The following is a 16469-nucleotide window of genomic DNA, read 5'->3' on the forward strand; positions in this document are numbered from 1 at the left end:
ATCCAGCTTACACTAGCATACATCAATAATCAAGGCTATTCACTTTTCACTTTCCTTGTGATTTAGGGATCATTAAGACAACATGATATCAGTGTTTGGATTCTACAAGTGAAGGTGTTGCAGCTGCTTCATCACTCTGATGATCTGCTGCAGTGAATGAGAAAGAAATTCAGAACTGCTCCTTCCCAAGGAGTGAGAAACAAAGGGAGAAGATCTTAAAACCAACGGCAGATATCCAGCACATCCCCAGGGTCTACTGCACTGGTGATGGGAGCATGGGAAACTATAAATCATGTGACAGAGTTTATGGACAATGTCAAATTAACAAATACGTGAGGCTCATTGTTTTATGTCTACAATATCCTGTATGCTCTAGATATGATTAAACAAGTTAATAAAAACATAACATGAACGTATATCTCAAGATTATCATGTAAAAACTCAAAATGTTGTCCCCCTCTTGGGTACAAGCACTGTAATATTCATAAAGACTGCTTCTCTCTTGGCTTTGCAACTCTCAATAATCAAGGCATGTTACTGTGTTTGTTTTTCCTCTTCAACTTGTAAAGTTCCTTGGTGCACTAACATTAGTGGGTTGAATGTGATTAGGGACAGCACAGCAAGAGCAGTATTGCATAACCTTTGTTAACATGTCATGTAAGAAGCAGGTTTGTAAAGCAGGCACAAGTTTGGCCAGAGACTGATTGAAATTTGTACAGTTAATATAACTTAACATTACTAACTGTTGTTTTATATATGTATCATGGCGCCCACCATGGCAGACGTGTTGTCCTGCTCCGCTCCACAACGCAGTGTGTTTTTTATTATATCTGTGTACTTACTGGCGGCATGGAAGCAGCTTATAGAAGTGAGGTGGCAAGAACTCATCGGCCACTGTTCCTCCGTGGGCTTGAGGTGGAGAGGGTGAGCAGCTTCAAATTCCTGGGCGTCTACATCAGTGATGACCTCCCCTGGACACTAAACAGCGGCTGTACTTCCTGAGGAGGCTGAGGAAAAGCGACATGTCACCAAAGATCCTCAGCAACTTCTACAGCTGCATCATTGAGAGCATCTTGACCAACTGCATCACAGTGTATTGGAGCTCCACTGCAGTGGACCGCAGGCGCCCGCAGAGAGTGGTAAAGACTGAGAGGATCACCAGGACATCACTACCCTCTCTGCAGGACACCTACCACCGCAGAGTCCACAGAAGAGCCTGCTCCATTGTCAAGGACCCCCAACACGAACAGTTCACACCCACCCCATACACGCATGTGCGAACACACACACACACACACACACACACACACACACACACACACACACACACACACACACACACACACACACACACACACACACACACACACACATCCCATACCACAACCAGACTGCACACAATGTATGTTTTTGCACAGTCCTACTGTCCATTGCACTGCATTACTGTCTATTGCACAGATGTTTCATTGCACATATTAATATTTTTCTTAAGTTGATATATGTATATATATATTATAATTTTTTTAACTTTTTATAACTCTTAAAGCACGGTATTTGTAGCAGAAGGCAAAGTAAGAATTTAATTGTACAGGCCTGTATATTTGACAAATAACACTTTGAACCTTGAACTTTAAACTTTTAATTAATCTCTACACCAGATTACTGATTAACTCAACTTTAGGTATAGTTTTAATTTGATCATGAACATGAATTGATGTCCAATAGCTGCAAAACCGGGAACGACAAGTAATGCCAGCGCTGAGTCATCCCCCCACAGCTCTGTCGAGTTCATGCCAACTGCAACAAAGCTTAGGATAATGTTATTGGTCATGAGACAACAGGAGAGGATTACTCAGTAAGAGGTGGGTAGGGTGGCGTTGGGTAGGGCAGGATAGGGTAAGGTAGGGTGGGGTGGATTTGGGGTTGGGTAGACCAAGATAGGGTAGGGCAGGGCAGGGCAGGGCAGGGCAGGGTTGGGTAGGGTTGGGTAGGGTTGGGTAGGCCAAGCCAGGGTAGAGCAGGGCAGGGTGGGGTAGGGTAGGTTAGGATAGGGTTAGGGTATGAGGGTAGGTACGGGGGGGTAGGGTATGAGGGTAGGTAGGGTAGGTGAGGTAGGGTGTAGGGTAGGGTATGAGGGTAGATAGGGTAAGCTAGGGTGTTGAGTAGAGTAGGGTAGGTTTGGTCCTTGCTTAATTTCTGCCTATTGCCAGCAGTAAAGCTGCTAATATCCAAATTCACAACATGTATGCAATTCAGTTTAGTTGATTTGAAGACTTACTAGCACCTGTTAGCTCAGCTAGGTTATTGCTGGTTGATACCTTTTAGGTATTTGCCTGTTAAATGCCGTGTAGGTGCAGGTCTTCTTCTCCCAGATTGGATGATCTTACTTCTGATTTGGTCTGATTGGACAGTCAATTTTTGAACGCACAAAACATTTCTACAGCTCTAAAATTGCAAAACACATTCATAATCTTGAATTTAGACATTCAGATACATGATGCAATTTGAATGAATGACCCTTATTTTAAATACTCTTATCAGTCTCAGAAGCTCTAGGTGTGTAGCTACAGTGGGTAACGGTGGTTTTAAAACATTTTGGAGCTGTGCTCACTATTGCAGCCCCGAGGGTGGCAAACTCTCAGTGGGCCTGAATGACATGTTAACATAGCTCATAGACCAGCTCACCAGATCCAGTGTTCCATGTGTTTCTGGTTTACAGCACCATGGTGGGCAATTGGCAGACGTGTTTTCAGTGTTTATGTGCTCTGAAACACATCACAGCACGGAAAGGAGTGAAAGGAGTGCAAATTTGTGTCCACCTGTCATGTTTACACCACCGGAGCTGGAGCCGTCTTACTATATAAATGTGGAGAGGGCCAATTGATTTCACAGGCATGCACTAACATGTACATGCACATGCATATAACATGATCGCGTGGCCAGACCAGCTACGAATACCAAGAACAGAGACGCTCACACAACAAACACAGAGAAACTGTGACTTCATTTGCTCCTCAGGACACCGTGACACCAATATTTCCAGATGTTGGCACCCATATTAATGTTTAACATCTTGTGTATATATAACCTTAATAAAAAGTAAATTCCCAGTTAGAACAACTTCAAAACATATGTGCTCTGCAAACAGAATTTGAAGCACGGGAAACAGTCTGGCGATAAAGCAGGTTACATTCCTCTGTATGTCAGAATGTTATCTTTGTCATCTGAATCTAAATGGGATCACAAAAGCCAAGACTTTAAATTGTCTTCAATATGACTGCAGCTGACAGACTGTAAACACATTTTAGCATCAATTGACTTACTTTTGTCTTTTCATCACACAATTAGATTTATTTGTTGAGGAACCCATAATGAAACCAATATGCAGAATGGTACAATGTCGTAAGTAAGTAATAACTAATATATGTTGTAATACATAATGCAATTTTACTGTTATTCATTATGCTGATCTGAATCAGGGGGCAGAGCCAGGAATTTTTTTTTCACTTTCTTCAACATTGTGACATGGGGCGTTTTTCTACATTTTCCTTGATTTCTCAAAGAATAACTCATGGATCTTGATGAAAACAGTCAGACATGTTTAGGGGACTGATATATAGTTTGATATTTTGGTGCAGATCCTAATAAAATTTTAGATCTAGTGAATTTAAATGTGGTTTGATAACAGGACTATTAGGCCTTGTCAGCAGCATCCGCACTACTGCCATTGTAGTTTGTGAATGATGAATGATTTTGGGTCACTTTTTAATTTTCAAATCTTTCCAAAAAAAATCCCTAATGGCATTTCTGCACTCTTTTATTCAGATGACCTGGCCTGTTATTTCTTAGTTCAAGTGTCAGTGTTCTCTCTTTCACTGAATTGCCAAAAGTATTTACCCCTGTGCCTGAAGTTTCCCAAGTTGTACTTGGAGTAGGAAGGGGGCAGAGTTTCACTAAAAACACTCTCAGTAGCTGTAGTGTGGTGAAGCACCTCCCTCCCGGGTTGGGATGGGGCGGCGGACGGAGTTGCAGTCGGGACACCCTCAACTTTCCTGAAACACAAAAAGTCCGACGCCCTGTCATGCAGGGACTGTAACTTTCTCCGGACTGTGGCCTGTTTCCTCGCGCTCCTGAGTCATGGCTCCGTTTGGGAAAAACTTCCTGAAAGCTCGTCTGAAAAACAGGTAACTTAATGAAAGTTATCATTCTTGACGGGAAACCTGTTCTGCCTGTGTGTGTGTGCGTGTGAAGCGTGCATGCGCGCGCCTCTGTGAGTGTGCGCGCTCCTCTCTTTCCCCGTTTGGAACTGTTGAGGAGGGACAATTACGCACAACACAGTGCGCACTGGATTTATGGTTTAGCTGCGCAACGGTCAAAGTAAACTAAACGGTGTGAATGCAGTTTTGCGTCATCATCTACGATGATACCATGAATACATTTACCGTAGAGTGATATGAGACAAAGAGGTGCACCATTAAATGACACAGAATAAGCTTTCAAGCTGTATAAAGTGTTGGGAACAGGCTGGTCACGCATCCATTTTGACAGATATTCCTCGGTGATGGCAGTATGGATATGTATGTTGCATGTGTGTGTCTAGAGGAGCAAGTAACCTTTAGCACTAAACACACTTTGTAATCCGTATAACTCTATTTTTAACACACACGATGCGACTTTAACTAAAGTGAACTGTGAGACTATGTTTTACTTATTTCTTTCCACATTATGAAAGGTATGAGCAAAATACACTCAACCTGTGGAGCTTTGACCTCCTCCTGCTCTGTAATTATTACAGAGAGATTTTCTATTTAATACTCGTTTCATCTGGGAGAAAATTCTCACTACAGGTTGAGAGAGATCCTGTCATCAGCACCTGTATCATTTTCTCCAGCAATTTCCTTAAGTGAAGCTAGGCCTTTTGATGTGCCTCTGGCTACAGCTGGCATCGGCCTCTGCTTTAAAAAAGGTGGGATAATTCGATTTACCGAGGCACAAGCCGTCCTCAAGCCATCCTCTCGAAGAAATTCTGTTGGCGCTATTGACTGCAGATTTTGTTGTTGTGCAGAGTTGGTAAACAGAGTTTTTTTCTTTTGGAGTTATCTAGGTCATGATCCAATCCCTTACAGTGTGCAGGCAGGATTCCGGTTGCCAAGACCGGGATCAGGGAGGTTTTTAATGTGGCTAAAGAAGTATTTTCATTAGATTTACCTTTTAACACTCTCATTTACCATCAAACTCTGTGGGAAAGCGTTTTGGATGAAGTTCAGACGTAAAAGAGGTTTTGTTTTACAGCTCCTGCTGGTGACACCTTTCTCCAGTGGCCCCAGCAGCACAACAAATATATTTTGACATGAGATATGTTATCTTTGGTTACTTCAAACAGTCTGACTGAAGCTGTCTCCGTGAGCATGTCTTATGCTTTTTTTTATGTTGTGTAGTAATTACTGCTGCGGCACCTATAATTACCTCAAGTGTTTAGATCTGTAGATATGTCAAACGCTTGATTCCAGAGTTGGGCTTTTACTCATGCTGAGGCAACGAGGTGGATATTTGCTGAAGAATGACAAGACGAAGCCCATGTGAAGCTGCGGTCTGTTCAAACGTCAAAACCTGTTGCAAACTGACACAATAAAACTAAAATGCCGACGATGATTGCAGCTGACATTTGCTGGAATATCATCAGACAGTCGTAGGGTGTCATCGCAGAGTCGTGTCCATCAAACCGGCCTCATCTAGTAAACAGCACACAACAGGCCTGAGGGGGTTCGAAATTACAGTAAACAGTTTGCAGTCAGCGACATATGTGACCAGAGCGATTAAGTGACCACTTCCACCGTATCTTGCTCTGGGTCACAGTTACAACATGACAGCACATGTGGGGGTGGACCGGGATCGAGGTGGCAGCTGATGGTGGATCACAATGGTGGATCCTGATAGTGGCACTGGATCGTGACGATGGATTGTGGATTATGGTGGCATCTGATCGTGGTGGTGGATCCTGTATCCTGTTGATCATGGATTATGATTTTCTGCTTGATATACAATATGTCTACTCAGATACTCATATCGTAGCTGACAATAACTCCTCAATTAATTTATCTTCCATTATCCTACAAACCTCTAATCAATGATGTAAATACTCTTATTTAGCTGAAGGTTAAGGGCAGAGGATGTCACACCTTGTTAAGCCCAATGAAACAAAGTGTGATTTGTGAATATGGGCTATACAAATATATTTTGATTGATTTGATTGACCTATTAGAATATTATTATGGAAATGTTAGGATAACACAAATTATCAGGCCACGTCAAACAATTTGAAAGAAATCTATCATTTGTGTTTACAGAGAGTAAGTAAGTCACTTATTTTCACTGGGCAAAGGCCTGTTTGGTTTGGGGGGTGGGTAGGTAAGAGGAGTGGGTGGTTTCACAGAGGAAAGGAAGAGAGGGGAAGGGGTGTGTTGTGTCTCTGCTCACAGATGCCTATCGGGGGAGTCATCGCTCCAGAGATCAACACATCCAGAGAGAAAAGTGATGTTATTTCCTCACCCATCCCTCATCCTCTCTCTGAGATAAGAGCGGAGAGGAAGTGTCTCCTGTCCAGCACTCGGAAGTTTCTCCCCTACCTCTTTCCTCCCACATACAAACCAGACATATAGAAAACACTTTAAATACATGTCTGATGTTCGATGTTTTAACTTTACCTGAACGGTTTGATGGCTTTCTAGGGTTTCCTACTCTGAATGGGCAGATAAAATCTTTTCTAAACACGAGGGGCTAAATTAAAAGTTGCGTGGTGGTCTGTCTCTAAACAGAGCTGCTTTGATTCATTTAGGAAATGCTAATGCAAGGTTTTCATCTTAGGCAGCCTGATGATACAGACCTTTACTGTGTGGAAAACTGCATGTGTCTGTAACGTGATGTATCATGAGTGATGTTAGTGGTGTGTACATCAGGCATTTTAATCATAATAATAACTTTATTTGTATAGCACTTATCTTAACGAAGTTACAAAGTGCTTCACACAAATTAAGAGCCAAATCATAACATAATAAGGTCAAGACCTTAAGTTTATAGAGAAACCCAACAGTTCCCACAATGATCAAGCACTTTGTCGACTTTTGGAGACTGTGGTCTTAAAAAGTCTAAATTAAATCATCTGAATTTTAGGCCTTAAAAGGTCTTAAATATGTTGCAATATCACACATGCTCTTAAAAATGTTAAATCTTAATTTTGTTAACCTTCATTTACTTCTATCGTGCTTACAAACTAGCTTTTTGTAAGAGAAATCTTTTGGCAGCATACATAGTTTGTAATGTCTCCTTACTTGTAGTTTTTTCTTAATGATACAGATATTATAATGCTTTAATAAAGCTACAAACAAGACCTACATGGAACTGATAATTGAGTCTTTCTTTACTCGAGCACTTCACTTTATCTTCAGTCATGGGGGAGTGTACAGTAGTAATTCTGAGTCTCTGATATTGCTTCATATCTGTCGTACTTGACATAGGTCTTACATTTCTTTCATTGTGATCTTAAAAAAGGTCTTAAAAACTCTTAATTGTATCTTGTTGAAACCTGAGACCATGAAGAAAGATTTTGCAAAGTTTTTCTGTGGATCCACCTCCTTTCTCAGCAACTGCTGAATGGACTGTTGTGGATTTGGAAGCTAACCATGGTGCCTAGAGGACGAATCCTAATGACCTTTGTGATCCTCGGACTTTTCCTTTAGTGGCTGACATTTGTGAAATTGAAATGTGGATTGATTTTGATGCAATTTCTTAGAAATGAATGCCCCCTCGGGATGAACTGAACCTTACCTTTCCATGTAGAGCCATCCAAACTAATGAATCCACCCATCAGCACATAAGGTACCGTGTTAAGTTAAGTGTCACTGGGGTGACAGCAGAGATTTGTGCAGAATTATCTGGATTGCTGGATAACAGTGTAGGTGAAGAAGAAAAACATTTGGCTGAACCAACCCTTGAGAAGTCTAATCAGGAATGATTCATAGTATAATAAACAGGTTGTACTTCACTTATCTGCTGATTTCAAACCAGCCAATGTACTGTTTCTCAGTTTCAGCAATCCTATGATTTCATTACGACCACAAAACTAAACAGGATACAATCGTACCTGTTGACAGCAGAGGCTACAGGATATATTTAATGGTGTGCTATCACAGCTGTGTTCCTCTTGGAAATATCTGCAGCACCTTATCACATCACTATTGATCTGGGAACACACGGCGGAGAGCTATAATTTGTTATGACTCGCTCCAGCCGCCAGCGTGCGGCCCTCTGTGGTAACTTGTAGCTTGCAAATTTATGACACAAGAGGGAATTGTCAATGTCTACGAGGTTGTCATTATGAGTATTACAATGGAAGAGAGCCGTGCCACCACTGTGCAGCTGCAACGGGATCGTCCTACGCAGAAACTTGTTTTAAAATTCCTGTGACTTACATGTGGTTTACTTCCTCGTGTCTGACGTCTCACTGGGTATTTAGAGATTTAAGTTCAAGCTGAGGTCAAGAGCATCTGCTCAGGTCTCTTGACTTTCACTTCTTTGCGTTGCTGTTTTTTAATTTGCTTTTTTCCTTCCTGTTAAGCACTTTGTAACTGTTAAGAAAAGTGCATGAGTAAAGTTCGTTGTTGTTATTTTTCATTACTAGGGCTCACTCAGGTAGGGCTCCACCACAGAGATCACATGTTTTTGTTCACAGAACATCAACACTAGCGCCAGCCTTTATCACCTAAAACTCTTGTTAGCACTTAACAACGTGTGTGGCAGCGCTTCTTCATCCTCGGATATTCTTTTTGTTTTTTCAGTTTTGCTGTGTCGTGTTAGAAATGTAATCAACACGCCCACTCTCTCACGTGCAGAGGATCTCTTGTTGTGTTCTCAGATTGGCTCATTCGGATATTATCCAGTTTTCCACTCACTCGGACGTTTGCTTTCTCACATGCAGCCCCCAGCTCAGTGTATGTCTGAAAACAACTTATGTGTTATCCACTGCACAGCATCCATCCTCACTGGGACTAGATTTGAAAGTTTACTGTTTATCACCTTAATTCCATTCCATCCACTCTAATGACCAGGTTTGACTTCATCACAACATCAGAGTCCACAGCAGACAGCTGTGAACACTGAGGGCACCCTCAGTCGTTGATTCTGCCAACGCAGCTTCAGCCTGAGCCATGAATTCCAAATGGCACCCAAAGCGACAGCCCTCATGAGTGTATTAGCTACGATGTAATCAGCCCGATGGTGCGTGCAGCGCAGGCTAGTGGTTTTGGCACTTGCAAAGACTGATACCACCATTATCATCCAAATGTTCGTCCTCAGAAAATAACAACAATTTCTCCCTTTCCAGCTTTGTGAGTTTCCTGTAATGCAGATTTATTTAATCCGAAAGACATTTTCCCACATTTTTATTTGTTTAAGTGGTATTTATATTGTTATTATGAATTAATGTTCCACAAGGGAAGTGTTGAGGCTGAGAGTAAAGTATATTTCGGGGTATACAAGGCCCAAATATAGTTTGTATAGAAATACTTTTACATTTACAAGAGTAAGAAATCTGAAATATCAGCGACGTCACAGGTACATGTGTTTCTCTACTTCATGTCATAAAAACAGAGGAAGAGTAGCCACTGGCTTACAGCTACATGTAAAATCCACACTGACATTGATATAGTTAGCATACTGTAAGTAGCTGCCTGTGAAGTCAAATTACCCAATTTAGTCTATACCGTAGCGACAGTTCCTGTTGCCATGTCTTACTTGTTTTTTATGCTTTTTGAGTTTATTTTGTATCATTTATTAGTAGCTGTTCAGGTTTCCTCTTCCCTAACCCCTAACCCATTGAAGATTAATTGAAATACTGTCATTTCTATCTCCGGCCCGACCTCTGGGACATGTTTTTTTTAACACGGCCTCCCATTAAAGGTTAGATTCCAAACTCTTGACATATGGCGAACACACTCGCAGCCATGCACTTGTCAACACTTTGTTCACATTAGTGAGTGGAGCTGAAAACATGCCATAGTGAAAGGTTTGGAATCCATGTTCCCTTCCTCCCTCTGTCCATTGAACAGTGTTGGCAGGATGTTTGAACATTGGTGAGGTCTTTTTTTGCCCTGAACAAATGCAGGTGTTTCCCGGCTGTGCTGTACCCTCTTCCTGTACAGCTGAGGGCTTGGGTCACCCTCTCTGAAATACCCAATTGTCTGGAGAGCGTGTTTATTCACCTGCATGTGCAGATATGATGATGGACACATGTTTCTCACATGCTTCGTGTTAGTGTTTGTTGGAAATGTTCAGTCCACAGGCAATTTAAAGTATTTAGCACAGTTGGGATTGAATGATCCTGTTTGCACTCTTCTTGGCCTCTTCTGTTCTGTCAGTCCTTCCATCTGTGCTTTGCCGTGCATCATAACACTGCTACCTTAACTGTTGTGCTTGTAACAGCTTAAAAACAAAAAAACTGTTCTGATCCCTCAAAGTTCTTTAGTGGAGGGAGAAGTTTGTTTCAAGCAGCCTTTAAAGGGATCAGTAATGTGTTGTAACGAATAACTACAGCTGTTAAATAAATGTAGTAGTACCAGATGTATGAGTACTTTAAATCGACTTGAAGTATAAAGTAGCGTAAAATGATGATAATGATGTACAGTACCTCAAAACTGTACTTTAACAACAACACAACAAACTGTAAATGTCCAGAATGCATTTCACCTATCCCACGAATATATCAGCGAATCACAACGTATTTCATCAGTCACATGTCTTGAAAATGATGACATCGTAGATGAGACGCACACGCCTCAATGATTAACATGCAGACGTCCCACCTGGTAACAAGATATACACACATATTTTGCATCTGGTCTTAATGGGACGTACTTTGTGAACAGTTCCTTTTCCCGTTCCTCCATTTTACCACATAAACCTTTCAGATTGTTTAAATTTGACTTATTTATAGAAATAAAGTTATTGATTAAAATACAAATTAATTAAAATATTGATTATTGCACTGAAAATATTGATTATTACACTGAAAGCTGTACAAACATGAGTTTGAGAGCAGTTGCATCAGACTGAGTTATATTGCACAGGCCTTTTCTGCGTCCACCCTCTCTTTCCCTACACGTGCATCAGTCGTGTTTGTGGGATTTCCTGAGCAGGTTAGAAACTCTTGAGGTCAAAGTCGTCATGGCTGTCGTCTATGAATGCCAGAGATGGCTGGATTTGTTTGGCCTGTGCATAGCTCCAGTGTTTGCTCTGCCCCGCCGGTCGCCAAGGGTCTCCATAACCATTAACCAGCCTCCTCCATTGTTGCATACGTATCACATTCCTGAGACCTTATTCACCAGCAGTTTACACAATGCATGGGTTATGTGTGTTTCTCCTGCCATGTGGGAACCAAAACACGGCGGTATCAGTGTGTAAAATCAGCAAACACCGAGATAATTCATTTAAGTTCACCACTTTGAATAATGCTTAATATGCCACTTGCTTGTGTCAGCCTGCAGGTAGTATCTGAATCATCCTCGTGATGATGTGTGCTGAATGCGGGCTGCAGCCAGCCAAGGTTATCTTCACAGATAAAAACACAGCAGCTACAAGATGCAAGGTTCAGATCTGAAGCCACTGCTGTGCACCAAGGCTAAAAACAACATCCAACTTTTGTTTCGTTTGGGTAAATATACTGTAGAGTCTGCTTGTGTGATCCAAGCCCTGAATGCAGCTCTTCATTGTATACTGAAATAAAAGGATGCTCATGAGTTATTTTGATGTATTACTGTTAACATTATAAGGACATATTGCCTGTTTGGTTGCAAAAGCACACACAGACATTCCTTCCACTCATAAAATCAGTCTGCAGGTCAGTGTTGGAGGAGTTTACTTGATAATCTTCCTCTGGTTTCCTTGAGAGTGAAGTGTCTGTAATTGCATGAGTATTGTATATAATGTATGTCACTTTCTTTGCGACAGTAAATCAGCATTAACCTGATCAACTGCATGAATTGCAGAATATGCCTAATTTGTTATCTTTCATAGAATAATATGATACATCATTATTTATCTTGAAATCAAATTGAAATGTCTGGCAATGCTATCTACTTATTTGATTACTTGTGCTTGTTGTGGATGTCTGTGTTGCCAGTGCCTATCATTTGACGACTGGATATTAGGTCCTGGATATTACCGGTGGTCCATTAAGCATGTCAAAAATGAATATCTTGTTGTACGGTCCAGACGAAAAGGTAATGAGGGCCTTGGGGTTAAATAGCTTAAAACCGAACCATTAAGTGATCGTCTCTGATGAGTAAGATGATGACTAACAGTCTAATAGAATCTAGCCAGAGAGCACAAAATGAGTGACCGTAGTTTTCTGCTCGTTGAACTAATGAACAACCACCAAAGTGGAATCTGTTTAAGAAAGAAATATGACTTGGTAGCCTGTGGAGTGTTTGAACACAACTGTTCGTAAACAAGGTCATTCACAATGAATCATCATTTCATTAATTTTTTAACTACAACAGCCTGACATCTCACTACCCCTGGTTTACTGGGAGATCTCACTACCCCTGGTTTACTGGGAGATCTCACTACCCCTGGTTTACTGTGAGATCTCACTACCCCTGGTTTACTGGGAGATCTCACTACCCCTGGTTTACTGGGAGATCTCACTACCCCTGGTTTACTGGGAGATCTCAGCACCCCTGGTTTACTGGGAGATCTCACTACCCCTGGTTTACTGGGAGATCTCAGCACCCCTGGTTTACAGTGAGATCTCAGCACCTCTGGTTTACTGTGGGATCTCATCACCCCTGGTTTACTGGGAGATCTCACTACCCCTGGTTTACTGGGGGATCTCAGTGCCCCTGGTTTGAGAGTGGCATGTGACCTCTGTTGTACATTAACCCTTGTTTCCTGTCACCTCTCTGCTGTACTGCTCACAGTAATGCTTCAGTGAAAACTCAGACCCTGTCCACACTAATGCAGAGTTTTTTCTCTGCGTTCGGGCCTCTCGTCAAATTTTTACGAACACCTTCCAAAGTGCAGATTTTCAAAAAGTCTTGTTCCTATGTACCGATGTGTACATTTTAAACTGAGCATTTGGGAAACGATGACGGCACATGAATTATCATTAGTTATTCTCATGACGAGGACCCTTAATCTCTGTGATAGTTTTATGTGTTACACATCCCATTATTAGCAGCCCTGACACTAGGACTGTGCCAAATGACCAAGTTACAGGTTTACATGTTAAAACAATAGCACAATGCCCAAAAAGTCAAACTTCTGTAATAGCTTCCAAATCAATGAAAGTGTTCCCAGTGCTAGATAAACCAAAGGAAACAGGCATATCACTTACAAATGTCAAAACAAGTTTTCATTTTTCTATCATTGCTGATGTCCTTGTCTCTCGCTGTCCCCCCTAAACAACCACTTAAGAGAAAACAGAGGGGAGACCTAATGTGTCATTTTCAAGCCACAATTGTAAGCTTTTTCTTTTGGTCTCTTCTCCAGGACAAAAGATGCCGAGCCTGTGATAGGAAAGGAGATTCAGGTTACTGTCTGCAACGAGGAAAAGGTCGTCTGTGGAGTAACAAAGCACACAACTTGTGCAGATATGATTCAGGCGTTACTGGAGGATCACAAGTCAGTCCCCGAGAGCAAGTGTCTCCTGCATGGGGAACCCAAAGATTTCTGTCTGGTTGAGCGCTGGAAGGGTTTTGAGAGAGCGTTGCCTCCTCTCACTAGAATCCTGAGGCTGTGGTATGCCTGGGGTGACCAGAGACCCTCCATCCAGTTTATTCTTGTCAAATCCAGTGATTTTGTTCCTCAACCTACTAAGAATGCTCTAAAGTCCAAGGGGGCCAAGCCAAAGCGGTGGGAGCACGGTCGTGTGCAGCACCCCCAGTCTCTTCCAGTGGAGAAGCAAAAGCGTCTGGTGAAGAAAGCTTTCAGGAAGCTGGAGAAGCTTCACAATGAGAGCAGGAGCTCCCCGGGCGCAGAGGAGATTGAGCATATGGTGCAGCTTATTCTCAACCAGGACCACACCATCCGGGAGCAGATCCAACACATGAGGGAGCTGGACGTGGAGCTCGAGCAGTTTGAGCTTCTTGCACAAAGAGAAGCTGAGTGCGAGAGCGCATTGGCTCAGGCTTGTGCTCAGAGTTTGGAGGTGCACAGTGAGGAGCAGCTGCAGGAGTACCTGTACACCAGCGATGGAATTGAACATCTTGAGCTGCAGGTTCAGAGACACCAGGAGCTCATCCTCCAGCTGTCCCGGGATATAGACACTGAGCTGAGGGGGACCACCTTCCCACTGGACCAAGATGACGAGGATGAACAGGAAGGAGCAGCAGCTTCTTCCCGGATTCCCTCCGAGACAGACAAATCATTCTACACTGCCGAACTCAAGAGGATGCAGGATGAACTGAAGCACAGCCTCTTTGCCGGTGTGGCCCTTCACAACCAAGCTGCAGAAATGGAAAAGCAGCTGAAGTACTCTGACACTGTGCTGGTCTCTAAGGACCAGGAGTGCTGGCAGCTGGCTGCCCAGTTGAGCTCGCTGCAGATCGGGGACAGCACGGAGGATAAGCCCAGTCTTTCCCCACTGAAAAGTGAGACTCAGTGCAGTGTCTCACAGACAGTGAAACTCAAATACAGCCTGTCCCCTCTAGACATTACAGACACAGACTCAGACACCGGGATTAGCTCTACACACAGTCAGGACTCGCTGTCACCATGTCTGGACTTCCCTCCCCCACTGGATACAGACGTTTGAAGAACCCAGCTGACCCTGCAGTTTAATGCTCAGTGTGCACCAGCCCCAGTATGTGTCTCTCAGGTGTTACAGTTACAGCTGAGCATGTGTTTGTCCGTCAGATATCTCTCTGCTCATCCCTCATCAAACAAGAAGGCTATTTAACTAGATCTGAAACAATTCGATTATACATTTATTGTCTACAACTTTTGTCATAATCAATTCAATATTTCAGTAATTTTTCAAGTAAAAAATGTTTGGCATGTTTGTCAACAATCACGCAATTTGAGTATTTCACTTTGTGTTTGTTTGTCCACATTCTCTAGTGTTTCAGGGATCGGATTACTCTTTTTAATGCAGAATTTGAGTCGTTAAATGACATGCTGTGTTTTTGAATGGCAAAATGATGCTTAAGACTGCAACTCGGATGTAATGATAAAACATGGAAGGCACAAACTGGAGCCATGTATGCATCAACTACTATCAGTGTCACTATCACTGTTTATTGCTCTGTAATTGTCGTTTTTTTAATCATACATTTTGCCTCCAGCGAAGAAAATGACAGACATTTTTTAATGTATGCCAGGCGTAGTAACTTAAAATAATTTGTATTATTATTAGAATGTATTTTTATTGCCCCTCATAAAGTTCTCAAGCTTTTTATGAAGCTGCACTTCTTTGTACACACTAATGATTATCTATTAACAATGTTTTATATTAAAACAAACAGCTCACTGGTTTGGATGTAGAACTTATTATGTATCATTGACTACACTGTAAATACACTGCTGTATCTGTAAGGACCAAATTTGATAAAAGAACTGAGAAGATATTTATTCATCATGTAATTGTATTTCACACATGATTGTTTCCCCTCTCAGGCAATGATCTCTATCTAATCTCAATCTGATCAAACATTCAGCTCCCAAATATTACTAATTTAATAATATTTGCAAAATAAACAGTTTAAATATCTGTGTAAACATGCTTAAAAACACAAACTATGATAAAGTAGATTGTACATTTCAACTTTCATAATAAACACTAATGCTGTAAATGTCAACAAGAGTTATTCTTGAATTTGGTGAATTTGGTTCATTGCAACAGAGTTAAGGTCTTTTCACACAAAGTCTGTGTTTTTTGTCCGAATATTCGTCATGTTTGAAAATATATACAACCTCAGGTTGTGTCGGTCGCATGAACACACTGACTCTAGTGTGTCTTTACAGTTTTCGAAAACAGGTTTGATTTGCTGTGTTTTTCACATCAGTCAAAGGTGTTCCAGAGAGTTGAAGCTCAAACTCAATTCTTCAAATGCAAATATTTTAGTTTCATAGCTCTCTCAAACCTCTGAATCACCCCAGAGAAATGACACCGCTACCTGAGAGCCCCTCTCCGATCGCCGCACCATATAATCAGACAAGATGGTCGCCACACAGGCACAAACAGCGAGTGCTCTCCTCCAGTCAAGGTACTGCTGACAGACTAACACTTTGTGCTCGGGGCAGAGCAGGCTGACTGCTGGAACAGCGGGGTATCTGTTTCACACACTAATTGCTCATCTGCCGCTCCCACCTCCCACCTCCTCCCTCGGCGCTTCAAGCCACTGAGTAGCTCCACCAAGCATGAAAGGCCAAGAGATCTTACAATGTGAACAACCTCGCACTGGTGCCCCACGCTTGTT

General features: G+C 42.0%; 1 protein-coding gene across 1 annotated transcript; it reads left to right on the top strand.

Annotated features, from left to right (window-relative positions):
- Positions 1-4002: 4002 nt before the first annotated feature.
- Positions 4003-15848, top strand: rassf9 (Ras association domain family member 9). The gene is made up of 2 exons (XM_034588506.1): positions 4003-4184; positions 13543-15848. Exons 1-2 carry the CDS (start codon positions 4138-4140, stop codon positions 14804-14806), a joined length of 1311 nt encoding a protein of 436 aa, XP_034444397.1. The 5' UTR covers positions 4003-4137; the 3' UTR covers positions 14807-15848.
- Positions 15849-16469: the final 621 nt, after the last annotated feature.

Source organism: Hippoglossus hippoglossus, chromosome 6 (assembly GCF_009819705.1).
Source record: "Hippoglossus hippoglossus isolate fHipHip1 chromosome 6, fHipHip1.pri, whole genome shotgun sequence".
In the NCBI taxonomy this organism is placed as follows: Eukaryota; Metazoa; Chordata; class Actinopteri; order Pleuronectiformes; family Pleuronectidae; genus Hippoglossus; species Hippoglossus hippoglossus.